This window comes from Phoca vitulina, unplaced genomic scaffold, assembly GCF_004348235.1.
Source record: "Phoca vitulina isolate PV1807 unplaced genomic scaffold, GSC_HSeal_1.0 scaffold9, whole genome shotgun sequence".
NCBI classification, from domain to species: Eukaryota; Metazoa; Chordata; class Mammalia; order Carnivora; family Phocidae; genus Phoca; species Phoca vitulina.
The window spans coordinates 44,418,378-44,435,068 of NW_022589712.1; the positions used below are offsets into that span (position 1 = coordinate 44,418,378).

Here is a 16,691-nt window from a genome sequence, read left to right on the forward strand (position 1 = left end):
TCTAAACATGATGTTTGTAATAAGTATAATTAAAGTAAACTCTTTAACATCCTTAGGTCTTTTGGAATTCTGATTTGGGAGATTTTAACTCTTGGTCATCAGCCTTATCCAACTCATTCCAACCTTGATGTTTTAAACTATGTGCAAACAGGAGGGAGACTGGAGCCACCGAGAAATTGTCCTGATGATCTGTAAGTTAATGATGCTAATATAAGCACCTAAAAACCAAAAACATGTGCCCATGCAATCTTATGCCTCACTGGCATGGTATTTTAAAATAAAACCCAGAATTTATATATTTGTGTTGTCTACATAAAATGTAAGTTGATTGTAACATTTAATTTACTAAATACACGATGGTCTCTTTTTATATATACATGAAATTTCACTTCAGAAACAAAATTTAGAAGAGCAGAATATATTTATACTCTTGATAGATGAATTCTAATAAAGATATAAAAGCACTGTGTATACACAAACATAGTCTTTTTATTTTGGAAGATCTAATTTGGCTAATACCTTAATTTGCATATTAGGAGATCCTATTAAATAGGAATCTATTCTTTAAAAGTTAGATTGCCTTTGTTGATGCAGCTGATCCTGGGACATGGTACTATTAAAAATTACACAGGCTGTGATCTATTTATGCACTTAACACAAAGTGACTAAGAATTAGTGACTCTATTAAACTGATCCTGGCTACTAATCAATTCGTGATTCTCAGGAGAGTAAGCAATTTTGATCTAATTGTAAAGAAAAATAAGCCCAGTTATTTTGCCGAGTAATAATCTGTCTTCTTGTGAAAAACCTCAGCAGAAATAACAAGTTCTAAAACTTTTTCTAAGAGATGTTTGCCCCAAGAAACTTCGAAAGGAACAAATACTAAACAAGTATAAAGTCCTCTGTTACGTGCACAATACCAAGCCACATATTATATGGAATATATAGGTGTTTAAACCATGGCCCCAGCTCTTCAGCATCTCAGAATGTATTTTGAAAGAAGAGAAACACACATGGAACAGTTGGATAACAAGCCAACATGTAATAAAGTGCTAAACCGTGTGGTACAGACAAGTGCAAAAGGAATTAGCAGTATGCGGATACACACCACGGCTGCAGTGCCCTGACTATGCTGTGTTATTTTAGAGGATTATTCAGACTGGAGCCAAAGGATGATTAAGAACTGGGCACCTTGGTTGGATGTTCTACTGGTGAACGTTTTTGTATTACTTAAATCTTGCGGCCAGAAGAAGAAGAAGAAGATTTGAATCACTGCTTGTTTCTGATTGGGCTTTTATAGACTCTGGGACATTTACAGGGAGATCAGATGTACATACACCTGATCAAGTTTGGTGACTGTGCTTAAAAATGATTCATGGTCCTTTTGGGGGAGATGGAAAAGATTCTGGAAATGGGAAGTCAGAAATTATACCCAATTTGAAAACCTTTGGTCTAGGGTTTGAGGAAAAACCCCAGCATGACTAAGCATGAAATATATTTTTATTGGCTAGCAAACTAATCACTGCTCAGCATCTCTTACATATCTATCAAACACTCAGGAATTTTCCTCAGAATTTCAATTGTACCAAATTTTTATTATCCTGTTAGAATTTTATCTGGCCTATTTCCCCCTAGGAGGTACCATGTACCTCATCGCAATTACCCAGTTTTTTTGGATAGGCATTTTAGGAATCAATCACTGAATTGTACATTTTGATTGATGTGTTCATTTATTTTGGAGAGGATGGAGGTGGATAATTACTGGGCGGTTGTGGAGCAGAAAAATGTAGGTATGTTGAACTTTGCTCTACCAAGGTGTATCCAGGTACGCAACTAGAAAGAGGAGGAAGAAGGGATGCTAGAAAAGTGCTAGAAAAACATTCCAGTTTATGGGCAGACAAAGATATTCCATATAACATTTATGTTCTATATTTATATAACATACATTTATAGAACTCTAAATATATAACTTAATATTCTATATAACTTTATGTTGAATAATTCATTGGTTGGATATATTATTGCCCTAATTTTATAAAAATATCATTCCCTTAAAGCCCAAATTTTCCATTGGCGGCTTTGAAGTTCATTTGAACATCGGTCACTAAAAAGTAAACAATGCTCCCAGCCCCCTAAGGGTTGCGTGCTCTCAGAGCCCTGGGAAGGGTTAAGGATCCATTGCCAACCAGGAAAACAAGTGTGCTAGGAAATGGAGCTCTCAGCCATGCCATTCAATCTGGCCACGGCCTTAAGTTGTCATGATAAAGATTAACTACTCTCCTTAGAGTACAGAGGAAACTGATTTTTATTTGAAGCAGTTCTCTGAGATCACAGGCCCAGCTTAGAGGGTTGAAAGTCTGCACTGAGCCGCGCTGCACCTTCTATTCACTGCCTAAATGCTCAGCACCTGGATGCACTCTGGGTCAGGTGAGCCCATAGATGGCTATGCTGTGCTCAACTATTAATGGAATGCAGGAGTTCAGAGCATTCCTGCCCTTCTTTCCATAGCCTGGGATGTATGGTGGAAAGCCCGGTCCTCAGTATTCTCTTCAACTTTCAGTTTGCACAACATCCACGCCACTCTTGAGAAGAAACGGGATCAAAGGGCAATCTACTTCAAGTGAGAGCTCTTGGGGGTTCTCTGACAGATGTATCACAGTGGTAACTGAAACTACTGGAGAGAATCTCAAATGTAGGAGGTGACAATGGGAGGGCATGAAGGTTCACCATCTTATTTTTACCTCTTAAAAAATATGTACACCTAGATGGTAATTGGGCCTCTTTGGGATTGGTTATAATGAGTAAGGGAGTTCTGGAAAATCTGTATTTTATGTGCTTTGTTTCAATACCTATAGAAACTCATCCCCTTCATACTGAAAGATGCTGTGAAATTTTCATCTGTTGAATTTCAGTTGCTTTATGAATTCAAGGACTCTAATACTCAGAGAGACCAATAATGAACATGGCTAATGAGTCTCATGCTATTTTAAAAAAACATTGAGGCAAAGGAGAGTAAAGGGTTGGCATGGTAAATGGAGGAATTTGAACTTGAACACTTAGCCAAGTGAAATATTTCAAGTATGAGTGAGTATTTTGTAGAGCTACAAAAACCAGCCTAGGGAAATTTTAACAAAGCAAATGACCTGTAAGTTTATTTAGAGTACTATGCTCGAATATTTGTAACTATAACATAGGATAAGTGCGATATTGAATTGCGACAAGTGCAGGATTGTAAGGGAAGACCCGATGCCAAAGGTATAGTTGCTGTTATTAATTTACCTGAAAGATGTGAGAAATGCATGTTTTAGGAGTTGTTATATTCATAAACGCCTTTTCGTTCCACTGCCACCTCAATGCTGTTTAAGAGTGTAAGTTGCACTCCTTATTTTTAAATGACTATTGCTTTCTAGAGCTCCTCTTTTCTTAATCTAGGGCAATTCCCTGCTCCTTTGCTCCTGGATGGTGGGAGAGAAAGATTTGGTATACTATCAGGTCGTATGTATTTGCCATCAGAAATTTAAGAATAATGATTGGGTTCAATGTAAATGAAAGCCCCTTAGACAAAAGACAATAGTGATGTCTGTTGAAATAAGTTACAGGGATTAAACAAGAGGCTGAACATCTGGAGGGTCATTTGAGTGGGTGAGAAACAGACTAAGTGGTGACTGTTAGGAATGGCTTCTTCCTCCTTGCACCTCCTTCCTTCTCCCCTTCTTTCTTCCTTCTCACTTTTTCTTTTCTCTCCTTCTGAATCATCTCCGTTAAGTATATTGAGACCTTTATAGAAATGAAGCAGGTTAGGGGCGCCTGGGTAGCTCAGTCTGTTAAGCGGCTGCCTTTGGCTCTGGTCATGGTCCCCAGGTCCTGAGATTCAGCCCTGCTTTGGGCTCCTTGCTCAGCGGGGAGCCTGCTTCTCCCTCTGCCGGCCACTCCCCATGCTTGTGCTCTCTCTCTCTTAAATAAATAAATAAAATCTTAAAAAAAGAAATGAAGCAGGTGGTAAATAAATAAAAAACTTCATAGTTAACCTATGGCAAGTCTTGAGAGATTCTAATTACCTCTTGGCAATATCTTTGAATTGCAACCGTATTTTCAAAAGGGATATGATTCCTATGGAGAAGTATACTTTCTCCTCACAACTTTTAGGACAACCCTTAGGTGAATCATCAAGATTCTGCTTTAACTATTGGTTAAAATTGCATGATTGAATATAGTTATGATATTTTATTTCAGAGTCTAATCATCTTTCATTCAAATCTTTGTATCACCCCTGTTTTTAAATGAGAGGTTATAAAGAAACATGTAAAAAATAGGTTCTCAGCCTTGATTCTCATTTTTAAGAAGTAGAGCCAAGTTTGGCACTCTATATTGAGAACGTAAATTCCTTGTCATGTATCTGAAGTCATCAGATGAATACTGGAAATAGACCAATATTAGGTTTCCCCATAATACTCTGATATTGAGTACCAACTCTGACCTGAGGTGCTTGTCAAGAAATGAAAGAGATAAAAGTGGACTTTGCAGGCCATACTATAATGGAATGGAGGTTTTCCATTATAATTTCTAACATAGATACTAGCTATTTTAAATATGATACCTATCATGATTTCTTGGTCATTGTCACCCAGTGATTGAATACATCCTTACCCTAGCACCACTGCCATTACCTTAGTCCAAACCATCATTATCTTTGACCTCATCTTCTTTAATAACTTCTTTGCTTCTCACTTGCCTCTCTACAATCCATTCATTCTCCACATATATCAGCTGGAGTAATTCCCTAAAAATGTGAAGATCATGCCTTCTTAGAAAACTTCAACAGCTTCCCATCATAGTGCCATAAAATCCAACTCCTAGCCTGGCCTATGAGACCTGCATGATCTCCCCTTCTTCTTCTGATGTCCTTTCACGCTCTCTCCCTCAAGGACAGCTCTTTGGCCACACTGGCGTTCTTTCAGTTTCTAAAATGAGCCAAGCTCTTTCCAAATTTACACATGCTTTTCTGTCTTCTAGTATGTTCCCTGCATCCCATCCCCATCCTGTTCCCATGAGTAGCATCTTATTTTCCTACAAAGTTCCTTGGCTTAAATGTCACTTCTTCAGAGTGTACTTCTGAGAGCAACTTACTAAAAATGTTCCATCTCTATTAGAGATCACATTTGTTTTCTTTAGCACTTTTTTTTTAGAACTTGTAATTTGTAATTGTATATTAATCTGTTGATACAGTAGTACTAATATTTTTTAAAGATTTATTTATTTATTTTTAGAGAGAGTGAGAATGAGCAAGCCGGGGGTGGAGAGGGAGGAGGAGCAGGGCAAAGGGGAAGAGAGTCTCCAGCAGACTCCACAAGGAGCACAGAGCCCAATACAGGGCTCCATGCAGGCCTCCATCCCATGACCCTGAGATCACCACCTAAGCCAAAACCAAGGGGCAGATGCTTAACGGACTGGGTCACCAAAGTGCCCCAGTAGTACCAATATTTTTAGATACGTCCCAACTTATGTTTCTTTGTCAGTTTTTCTCTCCCTGCTGCCAATCTGACTTCTAGCTCCAGGAAGTGGAAAAAAAAAAAAAAAAGGAGCAGGTACTTGACCTTTTTAGTAAGTCATAGACTCAAAAGCCAGGTTTGGAGGAGGGAGAGGTTATCTAGAATCCTTTAGCTCCTTGTTGGTATGCTAAATGCCAGGTTTGAGTGACTAAAACCTATAATTCTGTGTAAGGATAATCTAATTAAAAAGAGGGAGCAGTAGAAACCCCATTCCTTCTAAGCCCTGGGGGAAGTGTCGGAAGAAGAGACCTTAACAGATAGAGGTAGGAGGGTGAAGATGTTGGATATCTAGGTTCTGAAAAACCTCCTGTAGGCTTCAGTTAGACCAAGTGTGGGCAACTGCCCACCTCTCCCAATTTGGGAGGATGGCAAGTTGATCATTGAGCAGGGGACCCCTCCCCCATATTGATATAGAGACCCAGCATCAGGAATAAGGTAGAAGGGCATGTCCAGACAGAGAAGGTCAAGCTTGCACTTCCAAGCCTCCTTTGTTTCCCATGCAGTGTGAACAGTTTTTTGAAAACTAGAGATTCAGCCAAGGAGCATCCTGTAGGGACACAATAGAAGCAGGAGTGGATCCCCTGGGCCTTGTGAGCATATACAGGACATGATGCAGTCTCAGAGAAGGTTATGGCTAGAGAGAGGAAAGGGAGGAGCAGTTCAGTGGGAGCTGGGTGCAAAGAAAATGTAAGGAAACCATGGGCTGCCTGTCTTAGGAATGGACCAGACCAGTCACTCCTCACTGAATTCCTGATCATCCTACTCTGATACAAGCAAAGATCCGGAGGACACAAAGGGGTCAAAAAGGTTCTTCACTGTGCCATTATAAGTCACATAAGACTTTCACCCAACATGTATGCTGCCACCATCTTGTAGAACAGGACAGAGGGAGTAGGAATAGCATAAAAATAGAGATTGAGTTATTAAGTGGAAAAGACTGAGCATGACTTAAAAAGATCATTTAAAATATTGAATCACACCAGGTTTTAAACTGCATTGTACTTAATTAAGTTAATTTTTTTCTCTTAGGTGGGGGCTCTAAGAAAGACCTAATTAGTAGCAGACAATGTAAAAGAGATACATTTTTTCCTGTTCATAGGAGTTGTAGTGAGACAGATTTTTGTCACCTTCTTACATTTACCATTTGTATCCCTATGAGGACAGGAGCCACACTACCACATCCCCAGCTCTTGATATACTGCTGATATAAAATAAGTGTCCAACAAATCTTTGCTGAATGAATGAACACAGTTAAGAGTGCTACACAGACATTTCTTAGACAACTGTTAAGGAAAAAATAATGTTTAATAAACCAGCTATTACTGGAGCGCTTGGGTGGCTCAGTTGTTAAGCGTCTGCCTTTGGCTCAGGTCATGATCCCAGCGTCCTGGGATCGAGTCCCGCGTCGGGCTCCCTGCTCAGCGGGAAGCCTGCTTCTCCCTCTCCCACTCTACCTGCTTGTGCTCCCTCTCTCGCTGTGTCTCTCTTTGTCAAAAAAATAAATAAAATCTTAAAAAGAAAAATAAACCAGCTATTACTGTCTGAGGAAACTGAGTCTCTTACTTAACCTGACAGTATAATGAAGAGTAAAAGCATTAGAATTGGATGTTTCTACCTCAGGTTCTGCCACTAAAGATCTATGTGGCTTGGAGTAATCTTAGATTTAATTTTAGATGTCAATGTATGAATGTAAAATCTTCTTAGTCTTCAGTAATTTTTATAGCTTAAATTCCCATAAGTAATTCCCTTATGCATTGAGTAATTGTTCTCCAGCCATCTATTTATCTGTTTATTTGGATTAATAACTGTTAAATATAATAGCTTTTCAAAAGAAATAGCTTTTCAAAAGAAAGGTATTATGTAACAAAGGTAGTAATATTGCAAGGCACTATTAAATTAGAAACCAAAGATTTTGTTCTGGTTTATTTATATTAATTATGGAAAACTGGCAATAAGTCAAATGTGTTGCCTTCTGAAATGATCTTACATGGACTATCAGTACTGGTTGCCTAATGATCTCCAATCACAGTTTACTTTCATGTCTTTACCCATGTATCCAGGTGGGATCTATTGACCCAGTGCTGGGCTCAAGAACCTGACCAAAGACCTACTTTCCACAAAATTCAAGACCAGCTTCAGTTATTCAGAAATGTTTCCTTAAAGAGTATTTCTCAATGCAGAGAAGAAGCAGACCCCAGTGGAGTCATAAATGAAGGCTTTGAAGGTAAGTTTGATTCTTTTTCAGAATTTTCTGGTTTTCTTTCCAGTGTGAATTGAAGAGGTTAAAACGAGATATACATAGAAGACATTTATGGTGAGTAAGAAGAATAATATACTGGCACCATCATCATAATAATGAAGTGCTCATTGTACTCCTCTTTGGAAATTATTTTTATTTGTGCACTAAATTAAAAAAAGAAGAATTGTGATATGGCCCCTGGATTTATCATCTAAGATAGTAAGGAGGTGAATTAACATGTTAGAAATCTGTTTTCCTTCCCCTCCACCCCTCATACGAGTTTCAACCTCAAGTGCAGAGCTGAGTTAATTTTAGAGGGTTAGTTGGTGGTACATTATGATCATTGGTCTGTGCAGGGCTTCTCCCTTGTTTGTTTAGTCCCTTTATCTCCATATTCTTCTCCTGTTCTACTTCCTCTCTCCTCTGGCCAGGCAACCATTCTAATGCCTTTAATGTGTATCTTTTTATTTGTATGTTTTGCTGCAAAATGTGTATTGTTTTGTATACACAGATGCTGCTGTGTTTGTAAAGCTTCTTTTCTTTTTCATTGAGCACTGTTTCTAAGAGCCATCCGTGTAGCTATGTATATATCTAATCATTGCTTCTAACTGCTGAGTAATTTTGCGATGATTATTGGAGTGGCTCACGCCTTGTCAAGGTCTAGTCTGAGTCCACAACCTCAGTAATTTGGTAAATGAGGCAATAATCTTCTGGAACCATTCTATTGTGATGGACAAACTAACCGTTTTTAGTTCAATGAAAAGTACAAAATGGAATTAAAACCCAGTAGTCACTTAATTCATTTCCCAAATCAGATTTATAATATGTTTGCCTCCTTGGCTGTAGAAAAATGAATTCTAAAATGAGCCACTCCACTTGCTCTAGAACTCTTTCTGGCTATTAAAAGTTCCCAGGGCCCTTTGTGAATGCAGACATTTTTGCTTAGAAATAAAGCTGGCAAGATGGACCACGAGTCAGAATCTCTCAGGAATCAGGCCCCTCAGTCTTTGCAGTGACTGATGATAAGAGGCTGACGGCCATCACGGAGTCCAGAGTGAGACCTCTGCCTGGAGCGATGCTCTTGACTAATAGCAGGGAAGAATACGAGGCACAGGATGAACATCTGCTTGTCTTGCATGCTGTATTTCTGAATATGAATTGGGGGCAACTTAGACTCCATGACATGCATGGAAATAACACGGATCGCATGGCTTCCTTAAGTGAACAGTCAGTGACAGACTGGAAAGGGCTGTGCTTGTCTTGAGCATGCCTCGTTACCCTCATCAGATAAGCCTTGGTAACAGCCCCACACTGGCTCCCCTTGCCTTCTGGTCACGGAACCCTGCTGATTCTGAGTGTCAGCGGCCGAGCCCTGAGGAGTGCCAACTGGGGCATCAGCCCCATCCTTGTGGAGGGTTCTGTGCATATAGGTACCTGCATGAAGACCACACAGGATAAGGAAAAACAGACCGGAAGCCATTCTAGGTACTATTAAGTCCTTCTCATTTTCTAGGCATTTACTTAACGTATTTCTCTGAATGGAATTTTGATAAAATTTTTTAAAAAATTATTTCAGCAGGTATTGACTTGTTGCAAGGCATAGTGTTAAGCACCTAAATTTAATGTGTTCCATTAGGCTGTTTTAAGAAAAAAAAAAAAAAAGGAGGCAAGAATATTTCTTTCCCTTGAGCAATTAGAGTCAGTTTCTTTAATTTTGTATATAAAGTTTAATAGTGAGCACCGCTTTTATTGGCTGTCCTTGTCCCAGGGCTGCATCTCTGTCCCTACTGTTCTGTTGAAGCCATTTGAATCTGCTCCTCTTGGCCTGGTTCTTATTTGTGGTAACCTCACATATGGAAACTTGAGAGAAAGCGCAATCTGGGGTCGTTTACCAATACGTAAAAGGAGATCTTTTGTTCCTAAGATAGATAAATGGCAGTAACTGAGTAGAGCCCACTGTGTAGACACGTGAATCGCAAGCAGAGTGTGGCTTTGCTTGCCTGGCACTGAAAGAATGTTTTTCTTCCTAAATCACTGCTCTTATCTCTGCAAGCAGCACTTAACTGAGAAGACCCTGATTCAAATTTGTGACTATCCCTTTTGTAGACCTTATAAAATTAAGCACAATTCTTATCATTTTAAAGCCTTAAGAAAGAATTTCTATGTTATTTGACATCAATCATCAAAATGACTCCTGATTCCTTTCCAGTTTTCCTTAGAATTTTTCCAATAATCAATCTCAGTAACTGCTCTCGCTGTGCTATCTCATAACTGCATCTACATTTTCAAGATCTTTGTTATGAAAGTAATTTATGTTTATGGTTAAAAAACATAAATTATATAAACAGAATAAAAAATTATATAAACAGAATAAACATATAAAATTATATAAACAGAATAAAAAAACAGAATAAAAAAAAACTTGTCTCTATCCTTACTCTCCAGTGCTCGCCATAGTCAGCAACTTGGTTATATGCTTTTAGATATTTTATATGCATATACAACCGATTATGGAAATATTTATGTATGTTTATATGTGTATTGGCTGGATTCAGAGATAAAATTGATGTAATCTAGAGGACTGAGTGGGATATAGGTTCTCTGGTCAGGGCTATACTATCTTTTTTTCTAGTAAGTGAGCTGATGTGTAAGGATTTGGGGAGCAGGAAGCATTTTCTCTTGCCACTGAGAGGGAGTTCGTGTTCTGTGGGAGTCCAGAGGAAGGACGCCAAGTCCATATCATGTGTCAGAGAGTCAATAAAAGCCAGTGGGAAGAGGTTACTTCCAAGCTGAGTTTTGCAGAGAGGTGAGAAAAACAGTATTTCAGGATAGAAGGCGCAGTGTGTAGAAGAGCAGGGAATAGTAGAGAATGGGGTGTACACGGAACTGCACGTAGTTTATCATATATGAGGCTGGGAGATGGCAAGGGAGGAAATTGGAGGGAGAGTAGTCATACATAAAAAAATCAGGTAAAAAAATGAAAATGAATAGAAGCTGAATTAATGAATGGTAATAGGTACAGAGAGGAGGAAACGAAGTCCAGAGGTAGATGTTGTAGGACTTGACATCTAACTGAGTGACAGAGAGAGGAGACAATGGTGAATCCCAGTGATTTGTGAAAATAGGTGAAAAGTGGTGCTCTTCCCAGAGACGGGGGGCATAGGAAGAAGAATAGCTTTGCACAGATTTGGTTTCAGCTGGCTGTGGGCTAAGTGGAGAAACCTCATATTCAGTTGAAAGATCTGTCCTATAAATATAGGTAGTTGAAGTCAAAGGTGTAGATGAGGTCATTCAATTAGAGTGTATAGAACAAGGAGAGGAGTGAATGGTGGATGGGACCTAGAGAACAGCCAAGATATTAGAGACTGGCAAAGAAAGATGGTGGCACAGAGACAAGAAGCCAGAAAGGGACAGGAAGGTCATAAGAGAGTATTGTCAGATCGAAAGGAGAGAGGCTCATGAAGGGGGGAGTGGTCAAATGCTGCAGAGATAGAGAGTTCCAGGGGGATGCAAGGATCTTACAGTTGACATGTATTGTATTTTAAAATCTAACTCTTTGCTCATGGAGTCCTTTCCTTCTAATGTGTGCAGACATTTTATAAACATCACAGAGGCTGCCATAGGGGCTTAAGAGGGCCTGAGAGCTGAGCGTTACCTTAGCCTCTACCAGAAGTCTCTGTGAACCCTTAAGACAATCTTTTTACTATGTTGCATTACCTAGTTCATCTGTGAGGCTGAGATAAGTAACAAACAATGCTCACATTAGATATAGAGAACAAAAACCTTTTTGTGAATGGCTTTTATTTATTTTTCTCATCTTTTTTTTAAATTTAAATTCAATTAGCCAACAAATAGTACATCATTAGTTTCAGATGCCCAGGGGTCATCACATCACATGCCCTCCTTAATGCTGATCACCCAATTACCCCATCCCCCCACCCAACTCCCCTCCAGCAACCCTCAGTTTGTTTCCCATAGTTAAGGGTCTCTCATGGTTTGTCTCCTTCTCTGATGGCTTCTCATTCAGTTTTCCCTCCCTTCCCCTATGATCTTCTGCACTGTTTCTTATATTCCACATATGAGTGAAACCATATTGATAATTGTCTTCCTCTGATTGACTTACTTCACTCAGCATAATACCCTCTAGTTCAGCTAATCTTATTGTAGCCCTTTTTAATGTGCCCTTCACTGTGTTATGTGGGTTAACTCATTAAATACTCACAATAGTCTTATGGCATGGGTATTATATCACCATTTTACAGATGAGAAGACTGAGATTTAGCAATTTGCCCGTGGCCATACTGCTGAGGTGGGGCTGGAGTATGGCTTCTGCTTTCAGCCTTCACAGAAACATGGCTGTCGTAAGGAAAATACCCACACACTTTCCCCAGTTTGTTATCAATAGTGTGCTGTGCAGCTAGGGATAGTGAAAGAACTTATTACTTCTGGCTTGCTAGAAAAGATACCCCGATTTGTCCTGGTCATTTAGGTGCCAAGTTGTTGGCAGACTGAATTAAAATTCTAAGTAATATTCAAACAATAGCAAAGTAGACAAACATGCAGAATAACGATGCAGGAAGAGTTTAACGAGGAATATAATCAAACTTTGATAATTTAGATAGAAACAAGCAATTCTGTGCCATGACAGAAATTCAATTTTAGTAAAAGAGAAATTCTCATTCTGTTATTTACAACGAATGTAAATCCTGAAGGTAAGGAATGGAAAGAGATATGGGAGTCACTAAAAATTTTGATTATTGAGATGTGACTGAACAAAAGGGACAGAGAGAAGAAATGGACTGACAGGCAGAGTTTCCATATTTGCAAAGGATAGAAATCATAAAACAGTCCCTTCAAGGGAAGCCTAAGCTTAATTACCTTTTTAATAAGAGAGAATGTGTTTAATAATAGTTTACCGCTCTGCAGACTGGTGGGCATATTTAGCAAAGCAGTAAGATGTCTGTCTTGACTGTTATTATTGGAGATACATAAGAGGGTAAGAAAGCCATTGGAAGGACTTTTTTTGAAAGAAAAAAAAAAGCTGGGAGGTGGTGGGCATTAGGATTACAGGGAGCAATAATACCATGCCTATCCTATGGTCCTACTGACCTAATGGGGTAGAGAGGGGATAGAGAGAGATTAGTAACATATCTGGGCATCTAGTAAAAATATCCCAGTGACTTCATCCAAACATTTTTGTAAACATCACCTCATCAGTCCCAGAGAGTTCTACAGGAAACAAATCTAAATGCTCCTCTGCTGTTCTAAACATAGCCAGTCAGCCGGCATATGTCTCGTCTGTAAATACCCTGTCCTGCTTGGAAGTCTTTATTTTAATATTTCCCTCTTAAAGAAAGGGTTGCTGAGCACATGCTATCTTTGTTCAGGATCTCTGCCTTAAGATCTGACCTGCAGGCTTTCTATTCAGTTTTAAACAAAAATAAACAAACAAAACACCCTCCTCCCCACCATCTCTCATAAGTTCTTTATGCAATAAGATGTACTAATTGCTGAAAGCTTGCCAGGGTCAAGTTACTAAATATTGCTCTAAGTACTCTAAACCAATGAAGAAGTTAGCTAATGATTTTTCTTTGATGTGCAGTGCCAGAATTTGTAAAAAGAATTTATCTGCCTTATATAAAAGGTTTTTTTTTTTTCCCAAGTAACTCAACAAGGGGAAAAAAAAATTGAAATCACGTATGGGTAGAACGTTTCCAAATAGGCTATTTAATGGATTAAAGGTATGAAAATGAAGCTGCTGATAACATGAGTAGCTAGACCTTTACTATAGATTTAAGTTTTGAAATTTTCTCAACTTTCCTTTAGCCTAATTTCTTTAAGCCTTTTCAGGAACATCCTAATTTCCTCAATAATCTGGGCCCCTGGACTATTTAAAGTTAAATATCTTATTTCTTCCTATCACTTTTTGATATTTTTGGTTGCTATCATCATATATAGAAAACTGTTCTTATGAGTGTCTTAATGGCTCTTAGTGCATGTTGACCATAATCCTAACAGCAGGATGCTTCCAAAGATTAAAGCACTTAGGCATTAACCAAGCTTGGCATCTGATTTCTATGGGGTTGATATTTTATAACACTGCGTGACAATCTGTGTGGTTTGCAGTGGGCTATCATGATGTTTGCACAATGAAGAGGAACATGAAATGATGGCCAGGAGTCTGTGAGCCTGTCACTCCACCATCTTGTCCTTCTGCAGTGTGGGAAGGTGGGCAAACAAATGCACACCTCCTAAGACAGAGCAGGGCCAGTGGTTCACATGCTCTTACAATAAAATAAGATTCGTAGTTCAGGCAGATCCATTAAATTCCATTGGCAAAAAGTAGCTACAGTAGTGCCTCCCTCAGTCCTTTGAAGTTGTTTCTTTCCCCCATATTTCCATTTAAATTCACTCCAAAGAAACCCAACCTGGGTGTACATCAGGGCTAAGGGCAGAAGGTTGGCAGCGCAGCCGACCTCACCCTCCTTAGTGACACCCATCTGGATGCTTCTTGCTGGAAGAATAATAGAGACAAAGGAAGGACCACCCTCTGTTGACCGAAATGTTTCTGATTTGTAAAATATGATCCATTTTGAAAGAACAGTAATATTTCTAATCATAAATTTTTCATCCAGGTAATAACACTCGGCAATTGGAAAGCATTGATCACCAACAAACAATCCCCATAATACACATTTATATATTTATGTTTATATCGTGTACTTGTCCCTTTTGATTACCTAGATTTTGTGAAATGTTTCAGAAGCTCTGCTATTAGGTTTCTGCAAGAATTCTTCTACTTTTCTATGGAAAAAAGGTCAGTCTTTAAGTAGAGAAAGACAAAATAATAATAAGCGTAATTGTGAAGAAGGCAAATTACCCTCTAGCTGCCCATTTTTCTGCCCAGCCACCCTGACCCCACACATGAGCATCCAGAGTCTGTGCCTTTCAAGGACTCCTATGGGGCACACTGCCCCCCCACTTGGCTCCTCCTCACAGAGCACAGCAGCTCTGCCCTTCCATCAGGGAGGGTGAATATGGGGACACTGTCTGGGTTCAAATTACAGCTGTGTGACCTTGGGCAAATTATTTAACCCCTCTGTGCCTCAGTTTCCCCAAATGTTAAATGGGGATGATACCAACATCTACTTAATAGGAGACTGAGTTAATATACATATATAGTTTAGAACAGTGCCTGGCACATAGTACGTTCTCCGTGTGAACAACAATAATAATGATCACTGTTATTATATTTCATGTCAGTTTCCTTCTCCCTCAACTCAACTTTGTCATCAAAACTTGCCAGGCCTCTCCATTTCCTATCAGCCTTATGAGGTCATAAGCATGCTAGTTTATTTGCTAAGTAGTACTAATGCAACGTGTCGCAGGGAGATAGACAGCTGAGGGGGACCATTCACACCAATTCACACTCAGTGTGCTCTTGCCTCGGGGTCCTTGTTCTCGCTGTTCTCTTTTCCTTGAACATTCTTCCTCGGATACCCAAGTGCTGAATTCTCTCACTTAGTTCAGGTCCCTACTTGCAATGTACCTCGTTAGAGAGGACTTTGCTGACGTTTCATCTAAAGTAGCTACCCCCTTTCACCCCCACCATTATTTTCTTGCCCCCTTTTGCTGCCACTCGTCACCACCGGACACAGACTTAGTTGGCTGCTAGTTTATTGTCTGTCTCCCTCCCATTAGAATGTAAATCCCAAAGAGGAACAACTTTGCTTTGTTCATTGTTGTCTCATCAATACTTAGAACACAGCCTGGCATGTGTTAAGCATCCGATAAATATCTTAATATATGACTAAATTACTCAATCGAAAAGAATATATCTTTCAAGGTGGATATTTTAGCTGGCGGACTAAAAGGTAAGCACTTTAGACAAAAAGGGCCATTGTAAGGCCACTTAATTCCTATCCCCAAGGCTGTGACCTGTTCACTTATGGCAGAGTTATCCTCTCTGCTCTCTCCCCACATTTTACATATTCCTTTATTATATACAGCACACATTGTCTTCTATAGTAATGTTTCTGCTCCCCTATGACTACAGTAGCCTCAAAGACAAGGAGCGTATCTTGTTTCTTTGCATTCCCTGGTGGTCCTCATAAATGCTTGCTGAACCAATGTTTATGGTTGGCATGGTTATAATTCTTGTACAGTCTGTATATTAGAGATACAGAAGGTCAAATACATACTAGTATAACCTCTACATTTTTTTTGTCACAGATGAAGATGGCAGTGTGATCTGTTTGAATTCAGGTGACGTTATGTCAATAGCCTTAATGGAAACCAAGAACCAAGAAGGCTTAAACTATATGGTACTTGCCACAGGATGTAGCCAAGGTGAAGAAAATTCTGAGGGTCCTCTAGGCTCCAAGGAATCTGAATCTTGTGGTCTGAGGAAAGAAGAGAAGGAACCACATGCGGACAAAGATCTCTGCCAAGAAAAACAAGTGGCTTACTGTCCTCCTGGCAAGCCTGAAGGCCTGAACTATGTCCGTCTCACTCACAGTGGATATAGAGATGGGTCTGATTAGTAGCTCTGTTTGGGAAATGCAGAGTTGAGATAAACACTCCCATTAAGTAGTTACTGAAAGAAAACCCTAGTAGAATGATAGATGTGGTGGTAGTCTATGACTCCAAATTAACACTGAAAAGTTCCTGACTTCCTGAATTCTTGGTTCCAAGAGCCATTTGATTTCAGTTGTAACAATCCCCATAACAACTGCCTAACCTTCAGCAGAATTCCCAAGTGAACCACTAAACATTTGGAAAGCTTAGGAAGACTCGAGAATCTGGAAGGGAAACTGCCCTCCCCTCCCTTGAGGCCCCTTAGTCCATTGCCCACCCTTCAGTCTGGGCTGTACCAGAAGCATCTTGGTTAGATGGTGAGAGAC

General features: G+C 39.4%; 1 protein-coding gene across 1 annotated transcript in view; it reads left to right on the plus strand.

The window, feature by feature from the left end:
* The window catches only part of ROS1 (ROS proto-oncogene 1, receptor tyrosine kinase), a 109,343-nt gene extending 93,012 nt beyond the window's left edge, over window positions 1–16,331 (plus strand). Inside the window, 3 exon segments of the mRNA XM_032407380.1 lie at window positions 57–191; window positions 7,610–7,773; window positions 16,021–16,331. Of these exon segments, the coding sequence (XP_032263271.1) occupies window positions 57–191; window positions 7,610–7,773; window positions 16,021–16,331 (610 nt within the window).
* Window positions 16,332–16,691: the final 360 nt, after the last annotated feature.